General features: G+C 44.9%; 2 protein-coding genes across 4 annotated transcripts in view; one reads left to right on the forward strand and one right to left on the reverse strand.

The window, feature by feature from the left end:
• The first annotated feature begins 80 nt into the window (after positions 1-80).
• Positions 81-14,822, forward strand: TAS1R3 (taste 1 receptor member 3). Its single transcript, XM_080563928.1, has 6 exons — positions 81-2,198; positions 2,531-2,831; positions 3,596-4,375; positions 4,605-4,808; positions 5,095-5,215; positions 5,793-14,822. The coding sequence occupies exons 1-6, from the start codon at positions 1,921-1,923 to the stop codon at positions 6,716-6,718; spliced, it is 2,610 nt and encodes an 869-aa protein (XP_080420054.1). The 5' UTR covers positions 81-1,920; the 3' UTR covers positions 6,719-14,822.
• The window catches only part of DVL1 (dishevelled segment polarity protein 1), an 83,705-nt gene continuing 74,235 nt past the window's right edge, over positions 10,828-20,297 (reverse strand). For 2 of the 3 annotated variants that reach the window (XM_080563885.1, XM_080563884.1), the window contains exons 13-15: positions 19,954-20,121; positions 19,251-19,457; positions 10,828-15,504 (exon numbers count right to left, since the gene is read on the reverse strand). In XM_080563885.1, the coding sequence (XP_080420011.1) occupies positions 15,086-15,504; positions 19,251-19,457; positions 19,954-20,121 (794 nt within the window). In that variant the 3' untranslated portion in view covers positions 10,828-15,085. The other variant, XM_080563886.1, reaches the window with a different exon arrangement.

The following is a 20,297-nucleotide window of genomic DNA, read 5'->3' on the forward strand; positions in this document are numbered from 1 at the left end:
AACAAGGTGTTGCCTAATGAAAATTTTATTTTCCCAGTGTCTCTAGGAAATTCCCATCTCTAAATGACAGGAGGCTTTTAAATAGCCCTTGGTAGTCAACACTCAGTAAAATAGGTCCTGCACTTTGCACAAGTTCAGAGTCTGTCTGCTTTCATTAATGCAGCCACATCCAGAAGTAAAAAAACCCCACCACACCTTCACTTCCTTCACTTAATTAACTGCTGTATTTGAAAGCTGCAACAATATGCAGATTCACTAGAGGGAGCTTGAATCCATAGTCTGTCATAATCTCCTATCCCACAGTAAGCATAGTTGATTTCACCTGAAAATATGTGGGGGAGTAAATAACTGCTTATATGCAACACTCACACTCTTCAAGCAGCTTGTTTTTTTCACTCCATGCAGTTGAATTTCTATCTGAAACTTTTTAAATGAAGTTCTGTAATTAAAGCTAACACCTAAGTACTCCATTAAGAAGTTAGGGAAACCTGTAGGGTGTCCTTAAAAAAAATGCTGATACAAACATAACTGTATAGCATAGACACAGATATCTACAACTGTCATTTGCTGAAAACACGCATACATACACTTAGCTTTTGATAATGTGCCTGCTTCTCTAAGATACATGAAAAAATCCTAGCTTTGCAGCAAAAGTAATACCACTTGTGGTACAAGCAGCTTCTGTGATACAGAACAAATGTAAGTTATCAAACTGCAGTGAACTGAACTCTCAATTCAGTTGAACTTTTCAATTCAGAAGTATCCTGCTTTCTAAAATGCAGACTTGACAGAAAAAATGCAAACGAGGAACCAACTTAAATTACTATGCTAGGGAACTGGTACCTACATCAGCAAACTGAAGTTAACATCACAGCTCAGTGTGAGGAAAAATTAGATTGGCCAACAACATTTTGCTATATATATCCTGCTATTTTCTGAAAATATGTTCTGAAAATAGCAGGATAGCTATGAGTAATAGCTCACCAAAGTGGCAGCCGAGGAATGGTTCACACCTGTTAAGTTCTTGTGGTGTCCTGAGGAAGATTTGAGAATTTCCATGATGAGGTGACCTTGAACTTAAAAATACATATATATAAATTACTGTTGTGTAAGACAGTTACCACTACCCTACAGTTCAGGCAACTCAACCTATCATTCTGGAGTTAATTTAAAAATAAACTATGTGACATTCATTCAGTGCAGGTCACTTCGAAGTTGGGAAAAGAGCCTAAGAAAGAAAGAGCTTGCTTTCTCACTGAGTTGAAAACCATTGAGAGTTAAAGCATGTGTCACTTGCTGGGGGGAATTAATGGATTAAAAGGCTCAAATAAGAATTAGGAAACCAGAGAAAAAATTTCGTACCACAGCAGGAACTTGAAGCATTGTAGAGGGATAGCAGGTCCTAGCGAGAATGAACAGTCCAGAACAGGAAAGAGCATTTGTAACTGGAGAGAAGCAGCCGGCAGATCCCTGGAGAAGCAGCTGTATTTAATAGCAGCATTTAATGTCTTCCTTGTCTTTCTAGCAATAATTGTTTTAAGTTCTGCTGCTGCTATTTCCCTTCTACTGACCTCCAAGGCGATCCATACTGTCAAAAGGGACGAGGTGGATGGGAGAATGCACAATAGTGTATGTAGATAGCCTGTATTTTAAGTAAGTGTTCTCACTGTAGGGATCAGTCTTCTAACAAAAATGAGATGAGAGGGAGGAAGGGAAAATATCTCATGTTTTTCTAGCATCACACAGGGCCCTCAATGAGTAAAGGAAAGCAGGATTAGGCCAGCGGTTTGCAACCAAGGACACGCATTGGGTACTGCTGCCTATTTGACTATTGCCCACTGAGCATAGACTTACGCATCTAACGCAGTTTGCTAAACAAATTTCTCCATGTGATTTTCATCTCTCAGGGTTCTATTTAAAATGATTTCCCAGGACCTACTGAGACTAGATCCCCTGCCCTTATTCCCTCTCCCACATTTTACCACTTCCATGAAACATTTTCTCCGAAATAGACAAATAATGGTCCCTTACCTGCTCCTGGGATTGAGCTTTGGTTACGCAGTAGCTCTCAAACCCACATGCCTCTCAACTCAGTTTAGAAGGCCTGGCGATTATATCATAGGAGGCTTGTTCCCTTTTGGAATGGACACCATAAACCTGACGGCACGATCAGAGCCCACACTAGTTGTGTGTGAAAGGTAAGAGGAACGTTAGCTTCATTAGTACGTGTTAAATTTGGTCACTTGGGCTGGGGAGAGAAAGGTAGTCTGGATAGCACTCGATGGTCTCACGGGCTAATGTCAGAGGCGAGATGGAAACAAAGATTAGCTCTAAGGTGTGCTGTGCTATCACCGTGACAATTTATGACTCTGAAATGGAAAATGTTCTTGTGTTTTCTTGATGCAGCCAAACTTCAGATGGAGCCAACACTACAGACAGGATGCTAAAATGCCAGAGAATGCGGAATAAGCTGACCACCACGACAACAGCACTGGTGGATCATGTAATTCCCTGTCTCCTCTTCTTGCGGGTTATTTGTAGATGGGCTAATATGGGCCCTCGGGATGAAGTTTGCTATTGATCAGATCAACAACTCCACGTCGCTTCTGCCGGGAGTAAAGCTGGGCTATGACATTTATGACACCTGCTTTGAGCCCTTGGCAGCCTTACAGCCCAGCTTGCTATTTGTGACCCGAAACGGCACAACAGGCATCGGAGTAGCGTGCAACTACACCAACTACCAGCCTCGCGTGACTGCTGTCATTGGACCGCATAAGTCAGATCTCTGCCTGGTGACGGCCAAACTATTCGGCTTTTTCTCGATCCCCCAGGTAAAGAGACTCTCTGGAAAAACAAGAATTCTTCTTTTTGGTGGGGAAGGGATTGAATAGAATACAATAGTTCAGTCAGAAGATACCTTCAAAAATCATCTAAGCCAACACCCATGTCTGTCTTTGAACCTGGGCCATTAGAAGTGCAGATTCAAGCCTTTGCCATAGATTTCCTGTGTGATCTTGGGTAGGTCAATAAACTCCCCTCGTGGAACACACTTCAGTGTCTCACTTTGCAGAGAAGAGAGGGGTAACTCACTGCTCTGTGATCCAGGTAAAATGATAATTAGCAGAGCTCCCAGTGTAAATTGGGAGGATCTCCGGAAAATACATCTGTGACTGTAAGCACTCAGCTACCACAACAGAGAGCCGTAACAGTCAGGTAAAATTAGCCCTGAGCTAAGGTATGACTGAATCCTGGGGGAGGGGGTCACTCTTCGTTGGAAGTAGCTAATTACTGTTATCAGTAAAGACAAGGACTAGTGCTGTGATGATGGACACAAAGGGCAGTGGAAGGGGACAGCCATGCATGACAGCACTACCAGAGGCAGGTGACAGGGCCAGATTAGAGTTCTCTTGGTAAATGCAGCCATCACGGACCCATCCCTTTAGGTAAATTCTTCCTTCCCACAATCCTGACCCACCTTTTCTGAAAATCTAGTGTGCTGAGACTGAATGAGCAAGGTGGAGAGTGATCTGGACTGTGAACGCTTTCCTCAGCTTTACTCTTTGCTTCGCTTTCTGTCTGATCTTCTAACTTGCAGGTCAGCTACCGCGCCAGCAGCGAGAAGCTCAGCAACAAGGAGCTGTACCCGACGTTTTACCGAACCGTTCCCAGTGACAAGAAGTTGGTGGAAGCTGTGGTCCTGCTGCTCAACAAGTTTGGATGGAACTGGATTGCCACCATTGGAAGCGATGATGAATATGGCCGAGGAGCCCAGGAGCACTTCTTGCGCATAGTTGGAAATCACAGCATCTGCGTTGCTTACGAGGGGCTAATTCCTACAGACACTGCAGACCCCAAGGCTAAAGTCCAACTGAAAGAGACAATTGAGCTCATCAACAAGACCAAAGTCAACATCATTGTCCTTTTTGCCTTCATACAGCCAGCACAAGCCCTGCTGGAACAGAGCATCAGGATGGGACTAAGCAAAAAAGTCTGGATTGGCACGGAAGCCTGGTTGTTGTCTGACATAATTTCCTCCACCTCAAACATCCAGAGCATTGGAACAGTTTTAGGCTTTATTATGAAAGCAAGCACAGTCCCTGGCTTCCAGGAATACGTCGCTGACCTCTTTACCTCAGTCCAGCAGGATGCATTTTGCCAGGAGTCCAGAGATTTCTACAACCGCACGGCCTCTGGCGTGCTGGGCACGTCCTGCAAACAGTGTGACCACATCTCTCTGCACGACATCTCGCCCATACTAAGCCGCTCCCAAATCCAACCAGTGCACGTTGCAGTGCACAGCGTGGCTCACGCGCTGCACAGAGCGCTGGGTTGCACCCACCAAGGATGTCCCAAAGCAGCCATCAGATCTTGGCAGGTGAGTGAAGGTCAGGGGGACAAGGAGCAATTTTTCATCCAATTTATGCATCAGAGCTGCACGCAGCCAGACAAGGGGGCAAAACATTTGCCGGAAGGCTGATAGCTGCAATCTCAGCCCCTGTAAGGGACAATGATATCAGCCAGCAATTAGGTTCCTGCATTATCATACTCCAAGCAAAAATATCAGCTGTACTGATATCTACTGTCGATTTTCATTTTCTCCTCAGCTGCTGCACTTCATGAATACCTTCGCGTTCACGGTGAATGGCCAGAGTTTCAGCTTTGATGAATCCCATGGCACAAACCCTGGCTACAAGCTTATAATATGGGACTGGAAAAATGGCACCCTTACACATCTGCCTGTGGGAGACTACAAAGAGTCCTTGTACGTCAACAAGTCCCAGATTCATTTTCACACTGCAGATCAAAAGGTAAAGAGGGTGGGCAAAAGCACAATCAATAACAAGAGGAAATAAACTTTTTTGCCACTTCATCAGAACTGTTAACTAGGAGCTCCTAGCCTGCATGCTACTCTTGCTCCCCTGCAAACACGTAATCCATCTCCATTATGCCGAAGTAGAAAAGGTATTCCCAGCACCGGTTAGGACTCAAACACAGATGTGACACCAGCAAAGCAGAGCCAAAGTCTTTTAATTTGTTTGGTGATACGGTACTTCTGAAGGTGCCTGGCTGACACTTATTTACCCTTTTGTCCAGGAGCCTACATCGGAATGCTTTAGAGAGTGTAAACCAGGACAAATCAGAGAAATAAAAGGGTTCCACCTCTGCTGCTACGACTGTAGGGACTGTCCAGAAAACACCTTCTGCAGCTCTGAAGGTGAGGTCTGTGAATGGCACTGACTTTACCTGTATTATGTCTTTCTACCACTTGAGGTCACACAGGTTCACAGGGCTGAACAGGGCCGGTTGTGGGTTCCTCCTCCAGGAAACACTGCCAGGGCAGAATTTGTCTCCCTTCTGTTCTGCTGTGCATTGCCTGCTCTTGCTCCACAGGTCTTCTGTGTGGGACCTTCCTCTGTTGATCCCAAAGAGGATATGTAAGGACAACGTGTATGTTTTATCTCAGAGGTACAGGAGAGAGGGGTATGATGAATTCTGGGGTCTTAGCTAGCAGAAAAGTACATGATGAAATTCTGGGGCCTTTTGGAAGCTAGTGATCCTTCTTGGGGAAAGGAAACAAAGACAAAAAATATGTGGATCCTTTTGTGGGGAGGGTGGAGAAGTAGAGGGAAAAGGAGATCGAAAAACTACAAGCTTTGGAGATCCAATCCACTTGGGAAGGGGGGGAAGTAGGCAAAGCAGCACTCGACACAGCTGCAAAGCTGAGCCTTCCTCCCAGACTGCCTGCAACAGCACTCCAACATGACCATCACCTTCTCACTGCCACTTTGCAGACAGCTCCACCTGCACCCCCTGCCTACAGCATCAGTGGTCCCCCGTGCGGAGCACGCGATGTTATGACCGCAGCGAGAGGTACCTCTTCTGGAACGAGCCGCTCACCGTTGCCTTGCTGACGCTGACGTCCATCACCCTATGCCTGACGTGTCTGACAGCGGTGCTGTTTTTTAAGAACCTCGAGACGCCCGTCGTGCAGGCTGCTGGAGGCGATCGGAACCTCCTCGCCTTGTTCGCGCTCGTGCTGCTGTGTCTCAGCTCCTGCCTCTACATCGGGAAGCCCAGTAACAGCCTCTGTACGACACAGCAGATTGTCTACGCCCTGTGCCTCAATGCCTGCTTCTCCACCTTCTTCACCAAGTCCCTCGAGATCTCCCTTCTGACCGAGTTCCCTCGCTGGGCCCCCACCTTCTTGCCCTGGGTGACGCAGAGGAGGGCCTGGCTCGTTGTTGCCTTGTGCCTCCTCACCGAGTGCTTGCTCTGTTTCTGCTACCTCCACCTGGGCCCTGACCACCTGGTGTCCGACTACAAGTCGCTGCGCACTGAGGTTCTGCTGGTGTGCGACACCAGGTCCTGGCTTGCCTTTGCCTTGATGCACGGCTACAACGGCTGCTTGGCCATCGTCTGCTTCCTGTGCACCTTCATGGTGGAGACTCCTGGCAAGACGTACAACGTCGCCAGGGGGATCACGTTTGCCTTCCTAACCTACTTCATCATCTGGATCTTCTTCGTCGCTATTTTTGCCACCCTGAAGACAGTTCTCAGGTCTGTTACTCAGATCGGCACCATTCTGATGATCAGCCTGGGTATCCTGGGGACCTACTACATCCCTAAGTGCTACATCATCTTGCTCAAGCCTGACTTGAACACAGTGAATTATTTCCAGAATTCCATCAAAGAGGAGCCAGAGGGAGATTCTCAATGAACAGACAATAAACTAGACCCACTGCAGCCTCAACAGGAGCTGTCTATACTTTAACAAGATGGTTCTGTTTAAATTTCATATTGTAAGTCATCATAATGTCATTGTGAAACAAAAAGCTAAACCTTCCAAAATCCACGTTTAAATTTCTGTTAAGTAATGTTTACTATGGAAAAAAAAAAATCTTTTGGACTTTTCTTGACTTTGTCCCAAAATCTGTAGAAACCATTCTGAGATGTAAGAGCAGCTGTACGTGTGATATGGAAAGTATATTACCTATTCAAATACCAATTCACTCATTTGTATATCATTAGTGTGTTTGCAAAGAACATGGAAATCAGGACAAGACACACTGAAGTGCAAATCACAGTATCCAAAATCATGGCAAAAAGTTCCTGCCATACATCACCAGGAAGAAACATTTCTTACCCAGGGGGACGCCTGCAAAGGGGACAAAATAAGTCAAACACTTTAAGTAATAACAAATATCTCATATGTAGCATGCCCCCAGTTCCCTGAACAGCAGGAGAATTCTCATATCCAGAAAGGCAAGCAGCTTGCCCCATTCAGTATCAAATTTACAAGAACAGGCAACAGTGATAGTTTCAGAAGGCATGACAAGAAATGCTCATAAAGGAAAAATTGCTCTGTGCTGGTCCTAGCATGGGACCAAGTTTCCAGATCTGATGAAGCAAGCTGCTGTAAGAGTGCAGATAACGCAGAAGCAGGGCATGACAGGTGTTGCAGAAGCGTGTGTGTGCCAGAAAATGAAACCTGTGAGAGCAGAGGCTTGAGACAGCAGGACTCGCCCATCACTTCCCTTCTCTTGCTCCTCAGAAATACATGAGAGCCAAAGCTATAGACAACATAAGTGCCAACACAAGAAATAGATGAAGGATCTGCCAGTATCACATAATCTGGAGCTTTTTAGACCTTCTGCCCCATGCACAGGGTGTAAAGAACTTTATAATACAGGGAAATTGCATAAAGCCTCACCTTCCTCCTGCTAGGCGAATACGTTTGTACTGAAACCTTTTATAGGCCAGCAGGACTGGTTCACATACAGGTGTTATTCCTGTCTGTTCTTGTAGGTGTGCAAACTCCCCTGGCCTACAGGTCCAGCCTGCCAGCTCCAAGGCGTTGCAAAATCAACACTGCAACACCTACAGCGTGACAGAGCTGACTCGGCAGCTTCAGGGATCACCACAAATCTTGAAGTCTCCAGCCAAGCACCTTAGAACTGCAGACCCTGACCCAGCTGAGGGGAAGGCCTGCTCTCTCCTCGGCGCGCCTGCTGTATTTTACCTCTCCTGTTGTTGTTTGAGACTCCTGGGACCACATCATCAAAAGGACTAAAACCCAGGACAAAAGAGGCTATGCTGCTGCTGCTACCAGTGGGAGAATTCTTGCTGTTGCTTTGCTTTACCGAAGGCTGGACTTTCCAGGTCTTTCCAAAGTAATTGCTATGGACATACCAGAGGTAACTTGATGCAGCTGCATGCACAGGTGGCACAATCTGATGAACTGGGTCTGCTCTGCTGGTGCTCAGGGTTGCTGGATCATTAACCCTGCCTAACAGAATCACAACAGCACGATTACTCTTAAATGTTTTCAGAGCTGATGAGCACGTCTGGCACTTTCAGTCCTTATTCTAACACTGTGTTCCACATTACGCTCTTTGTAATAAACGTGAATCTACCTCCACACTTCCAAGAGGCTGTTGAGAAACCAGCCAGCCCACTGCAGGCTGCTATGGCAGAAACTAAGCAAGAGAAGGCAGACAGTATCTTCGACTACACAGGGTCACAGTAATAACCAACAGTTATTATATCCATTCATCTGTCATGAAGGTTGCCATGTGCACTGGTGTAATGTGAGGCGTCTGGTTATGTACGCTGCACTATCAACTGTCAGCCAATAATTATTAAATATTACCCAGTCAGTTTCTTTCTCAGAAAAGTCAAGAAAAGTGGCAGCTATCACTCTACTGCTATTTTCCCTAAAGTTTCAATGCGAAGTAGTAGAGACATTTATATTCAATCATGCCATATCAAGGAGGAATGATGATAGCATCTCTACTTCAGTTCAAAAGCAAAGAATACAACTCAATCTAACATCTTTAACCAATGCTACCATACTTACCTGTTCATAAACCTGGCAAAAGTGCAATTGGTCTCTAATGCAATTGTTAAAAAACTGATTTCACGTTACTGAAGTTAAGCAACTAGTTGAGAACAAGGGCTTTCTCAAAGTAAAACCCAGTGTTTTAGTAAAGGCTGTACATGGTGGGTTTTTGTATCCTTTAAACAATCTTTATTCTACACTCCTTTTGCAATAAATTGCATCAGTGTAGAGGTGATGAACCACGAGAAGTGAAAATGGAACAAATTTATCATTAATTGACATTATTACCAAACAGTAGAGTAAAATTTCTCTAAGATTTTTTCCCCATCCACTTTGACAAGCAACCATACTGCTCTTTAATTCCCCATTTTAGACATAAAGTTTTCCAGCTATCCATTAAGGGTTATTAGAATGTAACTCATCAATTCAGCTCAATTAAAGAATTTGCAAATGAATCTAAACCAGAGAATATTTTCAGTTTAAAAAATAAATTGGTGCATTGCAAATCCAGCTGTCCTATATTTCTGTGGCTACCTGCACATAATTTTTTTCCTGGTGTACCTGAAAAACGTGAAACATTGCACAAAACCATTCCTCAGCATTATTAAAGAGAGTAAAAATCTGACCTGGAGACTGGAAGTCCTTGTGTCTGGAGACCACAGCAAGTCTTCATAAGCACCTTGTAGCACCTGAGGATCGCAGCAGTATTCCTCAATTCAGTGCTGCGATTTCGTAGCAGAGCAGCAGTAACTTTTGATCATCATTCCAGAGATAAAGAAGAAAAAACCAAATTTACCTTTACTGCTTCTCTTTCTGGCAGCAGAGCTAGAGCCGCAATAGCCAGATTTTTCTTTTCCTTTTTTGGGGGGAGTGGGAGAAAGAGGGAAAAGTACCTGATTAAAGTGTTCAGCCAGTGCCAGTCACCTGCAGACAATTCAGACTAGGTCAGCTGGAGTCCATCAGGCCCCTGCAGTAACAGGCTGCAAGCGCATGTGCAAATTCTGATCGTTTAATATTCACCTGACTGGAAAAATGATCATTTTATGTCCTATGCAAACAAACATGGCTTGGAAAGGAGAATATGGGAAATTCTGCAAGGTCATCTCATAGGCTCTTATATACCTCCGGTGCAGAATTGTGCCATTTGTAATAGGTGTCTCCTACTTTGTATCTTCTCCATCAGCTGGATCTCTACCAGCTAAAAAGAGGGAATCTGCCTCACATCAAGCTGTGGTGGCTCTTTGTACGTGAATCCCTCTGACCTTACAGGGAGGCCGAGTGTCCTTATGCTGTAAATACACCACGGTTTCAGCTTTACCGGTTAGTCTGCAAGAGGTGTCCTAACGATCCTAGCTTGTCTCTGCTGCAGTTTGCGTGCAGAGTCCAGAAGAAAGGGAATATTCACATGAACCAGCTGCATACACTGATGGGTTCTACCAGCAGATTCATCTCCTGGGTTTGCAGGCAGAAAAACTTGTTCCAGCTCACCTCTTTGCAACAGGACGCTTTTACTTCCACAAACTTTCTGCAGCCTTTCCTGTATACCTACTCCTGCCAAACTGAGAGAGGGAAAAGCCCGGTAATTAAGAGGAAGGGGAATTAATGAGGAGAGCATTATTTTTGCACCGATGTATTAGTCATTACCCCAAAGCTACAGCACCTCTGATGAATGGCAGGGTCTTGTATTTCCAGTCAGATGTCATTAAAAGTAAGACCTCTGCATTTCAATCGTCTGTGACCCAGTTTAGCTGTGAACGTTTACAGGGCTCCTGTCATACTCTGAACTGTCAGCACTTCTGAAGCACCATCAAAACACAGAATCCTGCTCCCTATCATTAGCTCCTGAGCAACCTTCTTCTGCAGAGAGGACGAAACTTCAGTGAGGGCAGGGGAAAAAAAAAAAAACAAAAGAGTAAGATTGAACCAGTAATTCATTCTTGAATTAAAGATAGTGCAGTAGTGCAAAGAACTGAAGACATACACTGCAGTTATCACATAAAATTAAAAGCTTTTTAGTGTTTAAAATAGCATTTACACATAAGCAGCTATATATTAACTATACAGACACTTGGGTTTTAATACAATATCTACAAAAAAGAATTCAATTATGCAATAGACATTTAACAGGAACAGTGCAGTCCATGCTAGTAAGAGGTCACTCTTTGAGTAGAACCAATTCTAGAATAGGTGATAGTCTGGGTTTTCATTATTTAAAATCATGTAACTTTGTTCCTCTACTGTACATAAAATTCTTTACATGTATTTCTAATCACTGATTAGAATTAATAATTTTAAGTCAATCTTATTACAATCCAGTTAAATGCAAAACAAAAACAATTACATCAACTCATGAGCTGTCAAGTCTCAAGATGGGACTGCCCATTTGAACAGAACAAAAATAATATCAAAAGTCAATGTCTGTGCATCATTGCTTGCCATCCAATATACCTTTGGATAAAGTGTCAAGGGGACTGTTACCTTTGAAAAGGAAATTTATTAACGGGAGGTAAAAGACAATAGCAGTGCTTTTAAGACTATTTGCCAAAAAACCCTTACTCCTCAGAGTTAATACATCGGGTGGGTACATTACCCCCACAGATACTACCTCCTTTGGACAGGAGACGTCATCCCAAACTATTTTCTCAAAGTTTTCTACGATCTTCCAAACATACCTGTCAGTCCTTGCTAAAAGCCGTTGGCAGGTATGCGTGAACATTAAGCCCAGCTGCAGGGCACGGGCAGATGCTGGAGGTCTCATTTCCAGAATTTTAGAAAAATGTCAGCTATTTAAGGCTCCTGTTGTGAGGTTGTTTCAGTGCCCCGTATAACAAACCCACCGCTTCTCAGTGTAGGTGGAAGGGTAGGCCATACATTCTAGAGCCCAGTCAGTGCCAGTTACGTGACAATTAAAATCAGAGAGAAATTTCAGGCCCTGATAAAAGAAAAAGACGGTTCCGCGGGACTGCAGCCTTCACAATTTCCTCCACCTGGCACAGTACTTCCTGCTGCAAGCAGCTTCGTTGGCACCAGCGGCACTTCATTCTGCACGTTGTACTGTACCCGGTAAGAGAAACTTGCACAGTTCGGCCCCAGCCCCCCGCTATTGCAAAGATAAATGCACATGCATCGAAAGCCAAGGGTGGGATTCGGGAAATCTTCTGTCTTCATTCACTTGTGAAAATTAAGTGCTAGCAATGGTTCAGGCCCAACTTTCCCGTAAGTCAAGCCAGCCCCTCCACTGTACGCTACGGGGGGGAAACACTGAAGTTTTTTGTTTTTTTCCACGCAGTGGCCACTATGTATTGCACTGTTCACAACATGGTCATTTACATTCTCCTACCGCTCTGTCAATAGCAGGCTCTACGCGCTCTGCGGCGCTAACCAACTCGCAAACCCGGCAGTACGCTCAGAGCGATTCCTATTTGCCTGAAATGGATGCCTGGTCTTGGGTGAAGCTAACTCAGGCGGATTTAGCAGCCTCGTTTCCTCCGCAGACGAATGCTTTCCCACACCCATGTTCCGGACTGTCAGCCTCGTTCCAGAGTTACCCACAAACACAGAAGCATATAACACCGTCAGTTCAACATCGCAGCGAAGACCAGCAAGACGCAGAACAGTTTCTGCCAACAGCACAACAACAAGACAAAAAAAAGAAAACACCAGCAAGTGTGTAAACTGCAACTCTCGAAAAAACATGAGGAAATTAAACACGTTTCTTCCATGGGCAAAAGCTCAGCCCCCAGTTTTTATCCCTTTTGGAAGTATTTTATTAAAATGACAGTCTTTTCCTCTGGTCCTGCAAGTTCTGCCTTAAGACAAGGCAGGCCAGAAAAATCATAATATATAAGAGACCAGAAAAGTTAAAATTGATTTAAAAGTAGAACCACTAGTGATTGTCAGGAAAGTCACAGACTCCTTCACAGTGTCTCCTGGAGACATAGCAGAAGTAAAGATTTTTTTTTACCCTGATTTATTTCATTGCTTTCAACGCTGATCTTTCAAAATGGTTTACTCCATTTAGTTAGTGTCTTTGCTGTGTTGCTGGGAGGAGGAAAGGAAAGGAAAGGATTCTCTTGCACAGTCAAGCTTCAGGTAGTGCCATTCTTTTGAACAAGTCATCACCAGGTCTGCAATCTACACTAGCCCATCAGATAGATTATGAAGAAAGCACCACTGTCAGAAACGTTATACAGGTTTTGGGGAGATTTTTGGAAAGAAAGCAGTCCAAAAGCACTCAGGTAGTTCAGAAGCCCAGTAGTTCGGGTACCTAGTCTGAGTGACACAGTTTCCTAAATGCCTAGCTCCCTTTTGAAAGTGAGACTTAAGTCTCTGATTAACACAGACATTTGTAAATGTTGCTTGACTTCTGTATAAGGGATGTGTTTACACACAGATCTGTCGTAAGAAAAGAAGTAGTGACAAAAAACCTACCAGAATGAACAATATAAAAAATGGCATTTGAAGAGTAATTTTTCAAGGTGACAAAGGAACATGAGCTACATGTATTTAGTGAGAAAGCCACGTTCTCTTTTAACATTCATATTGGGTAGTCACACTCCCCATATAGCATGGAACGTAACAAAGAAGCTTCTTATCAGTGAAGAAAATGCTTATATACAGTAAAGACCGATTTTAAAGCACCTGTCCTAAAGCCTGCCAGAAACAGGTAGCTAGCAAAGGATTTAACTGAGGCATGGCCCCATGGTCAAATGCCACCGAGTGGCTGCAGATTAACACCCATTTCCCATTACATGAGCCCCTCTAAGTGAGTGTGGGTGTGCTCTTACCATCTCGTTCAGATACTTTTAAAAAAGCTTCTTAAACAACAGAGAAGGTTCCTGGACACACTTACGAAGTGTCCACAGCCTAAGAGCGAAGAATACACGGTCATGAAATCCTGGGGATAGACAACAGCAGTTAAGCCAAAGCTCCCCAGCAGGAGTTTTAGCTCAGGTCCCACTCCGTGTCAGCTATACGATGCACTCATTGTACCATTTATGAGCTGCTCTCCAAACACCCTCTGGCCTCTCTGCTGACAACTAGCCCCCAGCTTTGCTTAGAACATTTTCCTTTGTGCCACACTGCAATTGGGATTAGGTATATTTGGGTTTCTATTTCAAAGCAGAGATTAAGCTGGGGAAAAAAGAGGAAGATACTGCTCAGAAATGAGGAATGGAAAAAGAGGTGATCGAGATGAATAGCCACGTCCCAGTGGGAGCCAGGATTTACCTATGTCTCTGATAGAAATATCCCTTTCAGCAGGGGAAAGCTGCAGCTACACTAACAATTGCATAGCAGCAATCATCCTATTTCTGTGGAAACAACTTGTAAAACCAGTAAGCAAGTGCGCATTATAACCAGAAAAAACAGACACACCTGTCAGCAGGGATGTGACGGAAATGCCCAGGAACAGACTGCAGCTACAAAGTCACTACCGTGATACTAAATGAAAATAACATTACACGTTTTGCACGAGGAACACATACAGCAGCAAGACTCCACCACTTCCTGGACAGGATAATATCTAAAGAAAAAACGAAGATCGATTTATACTCCCTAGTCAGTAGAAGAAGGTAGTCACAACTTTGCTTTCTGCTGGGAACTGGTTTGAGCCTGCTCCTTTCCAAGCACGGGTTGTCTGCACGCTCGCAGGTGCCACGGCTGCTTAGCTCGCTGACTGATGCATCCAAGAAACAGCGTTACGAGGCAGTATCACAGATACCAGCCAACAATCTCTTTTTTTTTTTTTTTTTTCCTTGTAGGGCAAAAAGCAGAGGAAAATAAAAGTGCTACTATGCATTACTGGAAATCCAGGAGTTATGTGAAATAATAGTCCTTGAATCAGCCAAAAAGATACACTAATTGCACTGAAAGTAGGTGCCACAGTTACCAAAGCTCATTAAGATGTGAATATACACCAGCCAACCACAATCAAAAACAAGAGGGGAAGAAAGAAAAATAAAAGGATTAAAAAAAAAAAAAAGATGCCATCAGTTTGCTGATATTTAACAATCCCAGGAGGTTTTTTTCGTTCATCGTTTTTGTCTCTTTTTTTTTGTTGTTTTTTTTTTTTTTGTTTGTTTTGTTGGTTTTTCTGCAACACACAATTGCAAACCAGGAAGGCGTGACATGCAAGACAGCCAAGTTTCTTCTGGTGACTGTTCGACAATGACCAGATTTCCCACCCGCCCCCAAAACAACCCACCCCAGCCCTCCCCCGAGCAGAGTCTGAAGGCACTTCCTCTCTCACATGATGTCGACAAAGAATTCACAAGGGTTGCCCATAGCCTTCTGGAAGGACTGCCGGCTCCCCGTCAGCTCCGGAGGCACGGAGCTCAGTTCTCTCACAGGGGGCCCTCCGGGGGGGCCGCTCGTCCCGTAGCCTTTGGAGCCCAGCTTGGGGAGGTTGTAGAGGGGTGGCACTCCCGGAGGCCCGTAAGAATGATGGCTGTGGTGGCTTCTCTCGCTGTGGGTGGCAGAGACGTGACTCCGGTGGCTGAGCTGGCTGACGGGCCTCTCGCGACGCACGACGCTGGCGCCACCCCCGCTGCGGGCAGTGTGGTCAGACTCGCTGCCGCTGCCCGCCGACTTGCGGTCCTTCTCTCTGCCAAGAGCTCTCCTGCTGTTCTCGCTGTTGCTTCGGTTCGAGCCGCTGCTTTTGCTTCCTAAAGCCCGCGAGAGTGGGGGGGGGGGAAGGACACACAGAAAAGCAGAGTTAGCTCATCTCCAACTGCCCCCTCCAGCATCAGCTCCTACCAGGTACGACCGCTGGAATGGCGACAATGCTAACAAAACCAGGCCTCAACGTGCTGTCGGTGGCTTATGGCATTTAGCGGTGACAAATGGTAGAATGAAGCTGACGAGGTTGTGCCATGCACAGGTACACGTAGACACCTTCAGAGCTCGCACAGTGAAAGCAGCAGCTACCTTACAACTAGGGGCTGAAGGCACCCGCTCCGCCGCCGCCTCGCTGCCCGCAGAGAGGGCAGCAGCAAAAACGGAAGGAAGGAGCGGGCATTCAGGTTCTGACTCGCAAGCAAACGAGGTTTAAGCTAATTAGAACTGTCTGCGCCTTTGCTATCTTCTGTTGGCAGACGTTTTTCTAAAGGAAACTCCTTTTGACTTCTCCTGTACCACCGTGGGTCACACTGGGCAGACGCTCACTCGAGGCTAAATCACCTGAGGCTAACAGATGTCCTTTTGTTGGTCTCAGTAGATAGATCCTTCTAAAATTCATCACCACAGTGTTTTGTTGTTGGAGAGCTCCTGAAAACCAGTTATTTATTGAACTGCTCTACGACGAATCAGTACCATGCAGGATATTCCCAGCAGAGGCCACTAAACCAACTCAGAAAACCAGAGGACTGCTGCTGGCACGTACGCTGAGTTGTTGCCACAAACAAGTTTCACTAAACTGTGGAACTGATTTTAAACGAAAGTCGAAGGTCATGCTCTGTTACCATCAGAGATAGGACAGACGTCAGGAGATGTTCCCAAGTTAATTATTCTTTTAAAAACAGAACAAAGAACCCTACGTGATATCTCATTAAGTTTCTGCCCTTTGGAACTGGGTAATGACTTAAGCCAAAGCCCCTAGTGCGAGGTTGTCTTCTTGCCAGCAAGGATCCCCAGCCAGTGGGATACGGGACCAGCTTTTGACTCTGGATGAGCCACCGAGTCTCTAGGGCCACTGAAATAGGAAAACCAGACTGATTCAGAGCTGCTCCAATCTTGCACTACAGATGTTCATGACCTTCTGTCTGCCACAGCTGATGCTTAGAGCGGGCAAACAGAAAGAAGAGAGAAACCATCTACAATACAACAGTCTGAGAACCAGCAGCATAGCTGTTATCATCTGGTCATGCTAAGGTTCACTCTCTCCCTGACATGCCTTTAAAGCCCGTCACAGAACAATCAAAAAGTCCTCCTAGTCCTTGATTCTAAAGTCAATCTAACAACAACGTCACCTTCTTGGCAGCCAGGGACTGGCCTGTCTTAGAGGGCGAACTTTAAAATGAATTTTAAAAATCTGCATTTGAGGTGCTGAGAAAAGTTGTGCTCAGCACTGCCACGATACACTGCCATCAGCCTTCCCTCTGTTACTGCCAGATACAAACTCCAGCCATCACTGGATGATCTCTCGCTGTCCTTTCATATGGTGAGCGCCTACCTGAACAGGGATGTGACCTTGTCCTAAACACTGTGGTGACAGCAACGACCTTTTGCAGAGGAGCCGGTCCTCACATGAGTGCTTTTCCAACAGCAAGCCTGCTCGTGACTTACGAAATACCCTAAGCCCTGAGTACCATGAGCAGAGTCAGATGGTATGGCCCAGACGAAATAAGCAGCAACCTAAATTAGAACAGAACCTTGAACAGAGCTGCAGCTTCACTGAAAACTTTGCTAGATCTTCCTCCTCACCTGCTGCTTCCCAGAACACATCTCGTTCTATCCCTTGACTCAAATCTTTGTCTTTTGTCTCTAAGTATCAGCAAATGCATTGCATTCATATCAGAAACATGGCACTTTGGGGGCTCTGGAGCAGCACCCTCATTCAACAGGTGAATTCAGCTATGAAATAACACTGCACGTAAAAGAAAGAACACACGAAACCCAATTCTAACTCTATATTGAGAGTGACCAGTGCAATCTTGTGTCCCAAAGCTCTTTGTACCTGCCTGAAACATCTGGGCAGTGCTCAAATGTCTGAGTAAACCAGCACTGGAAGGACACTGGCAGATATGTCCAATCCGGACGGATTACATCAGGCTAATAAATTAGGAGCTAGGATTTATTTATTTATTTTAATGAAGGGCAGTGAAGAGACCGGTGATGGGATTTTCTCATTTCGGCTGACGGTGAGCTATCTGATGCCATTCTCTCTGTGGCTGCTGCAGCACAGTCACACAGGGGGCAGACAGCTTGATATGCTAACGTCACACTACCGGACTACTGTGCATTGAGACAGGCTGAGCGTCCAAGGCAATTCAAAAGAAAAGAAAAGAAAAAAATACAGCTAAACATTTGGGTCACAAGAGTCTAAATGATCATGCTGTGAAGTCATTATTATCATGGAGGCGTTTGAAGCTTACCAATCCCCTAGAGTCAGCCATTCCTCTATGAATCCTTCAGTCTAATGCTTGCTCAGAACAAAACAAGGGAATAACAGTTACAAAACAAGAAACAACACAGCAGTGTAGTTTCCAAATGAAGAACAAGGAAGGAGTTGAAACTCTTCAAAATGAAACACTCTTGGTGCTTTTCGTAAGGTCTCTGCCAGTTAACACGTGCCGCATGGATAAAATACCATACCTTTCCTATTCCAGCGGCAGAGATCTAATGGCCTGCTACCCACAGAACCAGCTGCCAAAATAAAACAAATGCCCACATTCTTTCCAGCACAATCAGCTTGCAGTTCTAAAATCTCTGGATACCACTGCGAGCGTCCTCACAGACACTTATTTTGAGATAAAGTGAGAAGCAGTAGTGCTAAAATCCGGTGAGCAAGTTCCTGTTCTGAAATTCTTCTGTGCAATTTTGCAAAATCTATCAGGAAGAAGCTGCATCCAAGTTTACTGGATGTTTATCATAAAAATGCAGGGAATCCTCACCTTTTCTTTACTGGCAGCATTTCCAAAAGCAAAATTCACTTTGGAAGCGATTAAAAAAACATAAAAGCAGAAAGCAGTAGGGCCTTGTCTGTACAGCCATAAAATACATAATTTTTACTTACTAAGTTTTAAAAATGAATAACAAAATGATCCTACAGCAGGAAAGGAGGAGGTCAAGTTTTTAATCCATGCAGTATTATCTTTTTTCCCCTATCATGTATTCTAAAATAGACTCTCCTCCCTGTGAGCAGTGTTTCAGCCCTGTAAACCTTCTGGCTGGCCACCTCACACTTGTCTTACACAAGCAAAAGGAATGATTATACTGAATTTTAACAAAAAGCCAAAAGCACCACGGTTCTAATCCCTGTTCCATCAGCAATCCAGTGGCCTAATTTCTAGGCATATCTAGCAACTGCAGCCCCCACCACTGGTAATGTCTCTGACCTCTAAATAGGGTCAAAACTTTTATTTTTAATTTGTTTTAACAGGGTGGACAATTGAGTCATTAATGTTGGTTGCTCCCCGTTGGCACTTTGCATGGGGTCCAGAACTACAGCACAACTACAAACAGGATGCAGCACTGACTCGCTTAAAACATGGCTGGCAGTTTGAATACAGAGCTGAAAGGCTAACCCACCCCACCACATACACAAACGCTTTTGATTAAGTGCAGTCACACCAAATCCATGCAAGTAGCATACAGAACCACAAGACTGGAACACAAACGATACTAAGGAAGTCAAGCAAATGGTCAGGGATAATGGCAGCTGCAGAAATACACACCAGATTAACCAGCTTACCTTCGCTTTGCTGGCTCCCTGCACTGCCACTACCATAGCTAAAGCCTGGGTCTTGGTATGCTGGTGGGAAACACGGAGGGGGCAGAGGATACTGATACGGGTATCCTTGGCCTAACGGCCAGGGAGCAGCAGGATGTGGAAGTGGAGCGAGGGTATCTTGATCCGAGGCTCCGCTGGAACCATTGTTGAGGTTCAGTGCAGCCATATCTGGAAAAGAAACAAAAGGTGAAAACTGTGCTCCTCCCTAGCAGCTGATTCCTGAATGTTACTAATGGCTTGCACAGCACTTAGGGTGCCTACGAGGGACTCAGTCTCCAGACTTCACTCACAATATCACACATGGTAGAGCAGACATTAATATTTACCACTGAGCACCCAGAATTTCTGTAAGTCAGGGAGGAATAATCCCCATTTTATGGATCGGAAACTGAGCGTGACTGACAAGCAGGAGCCTGGCATCGCCAGAAATAAATCCAGCTTCCCTGAGCCCCAGTGCAACACGCTATTCAATGAGCCCATCTTTTTTCAAGTGGTCTCTTTGCTGGCCTAGCAAAAAATGTCAACCACTCGTCATGCAGCTTCAGAACAATGGCTCATTCCGAAATGTTCACTTGTGAAATCCTGCAGGACTCCTCTGTGCATCCTGAGAGCACAGAAGAGACGACACACATGCAGCTCTGCCCTTCACACGTGGTGAACTTACTGCCACAGAGGTCTCCAAAGACATAATAGCACTGCTCCGAGAAGGTGATTTTGTTCACAGTGTGCCTGAGGTAGCCGTGTTTTAACATGCTGCTGGCGTATTTTCTAGCCTCCCGCCGGTCTTTGAAGCCTTCCACATGTGTGTAAAGCCAGTCAACCACATCTGCTCCTAAAATGACAAAAAGGAAGAGGAGACCCAGGAACATCCAAAACCAAATTAATCTTTATTGAATTTTAATCTTCACATTATCTAATTCACTCAAACAGGATTAAAAAACAGGTCATAACAGGATTAAAAAAAAAAAAGGTTGCATAGGTTCTGCAGCTGACTTCTAAAAAGCCATT

Source organism: Anser brachyrhynchus, assembly GCF_964034855.1.
Source record: "Anser brachyrhynchus genome assembly, chromosome: 21".
In the NCBI taxonomy this organism is placed as follows: Eukaryota; Metazoa; Chordata; class Aves; order Anseriformes; family Anatidae; genus Anser; species Anser brachyrhynchus.

What these genes read in the sequence shown, in the direction of transcription:
- TAS1R3 (XM_080563928.1), top strand. Translation starts at nt 1,921, where the DNA reads ATGATTTCCCAGGACCTACTGAGACTAGATCCCCTGCCCTTATTCCCT. An exon ending in ACACTAGTTGTGTGTGAAAG is followed by an intron (nt 2,199 to 2,530) that starts GTAAGAGGAACG and finishes CTCTTCTTGCGG; the next exon opens with GTTATTTGTAGATGGGCTAA. An exon ending in CAGCCATCAGATCTTGGCAG is followed by an intron (nt 4,376 to 4,604) that starts GTGAGTGAAGGT and finishes TTTTCTCCTCAG; the next exon opens with CTGCTGCACTTCATGAATAC.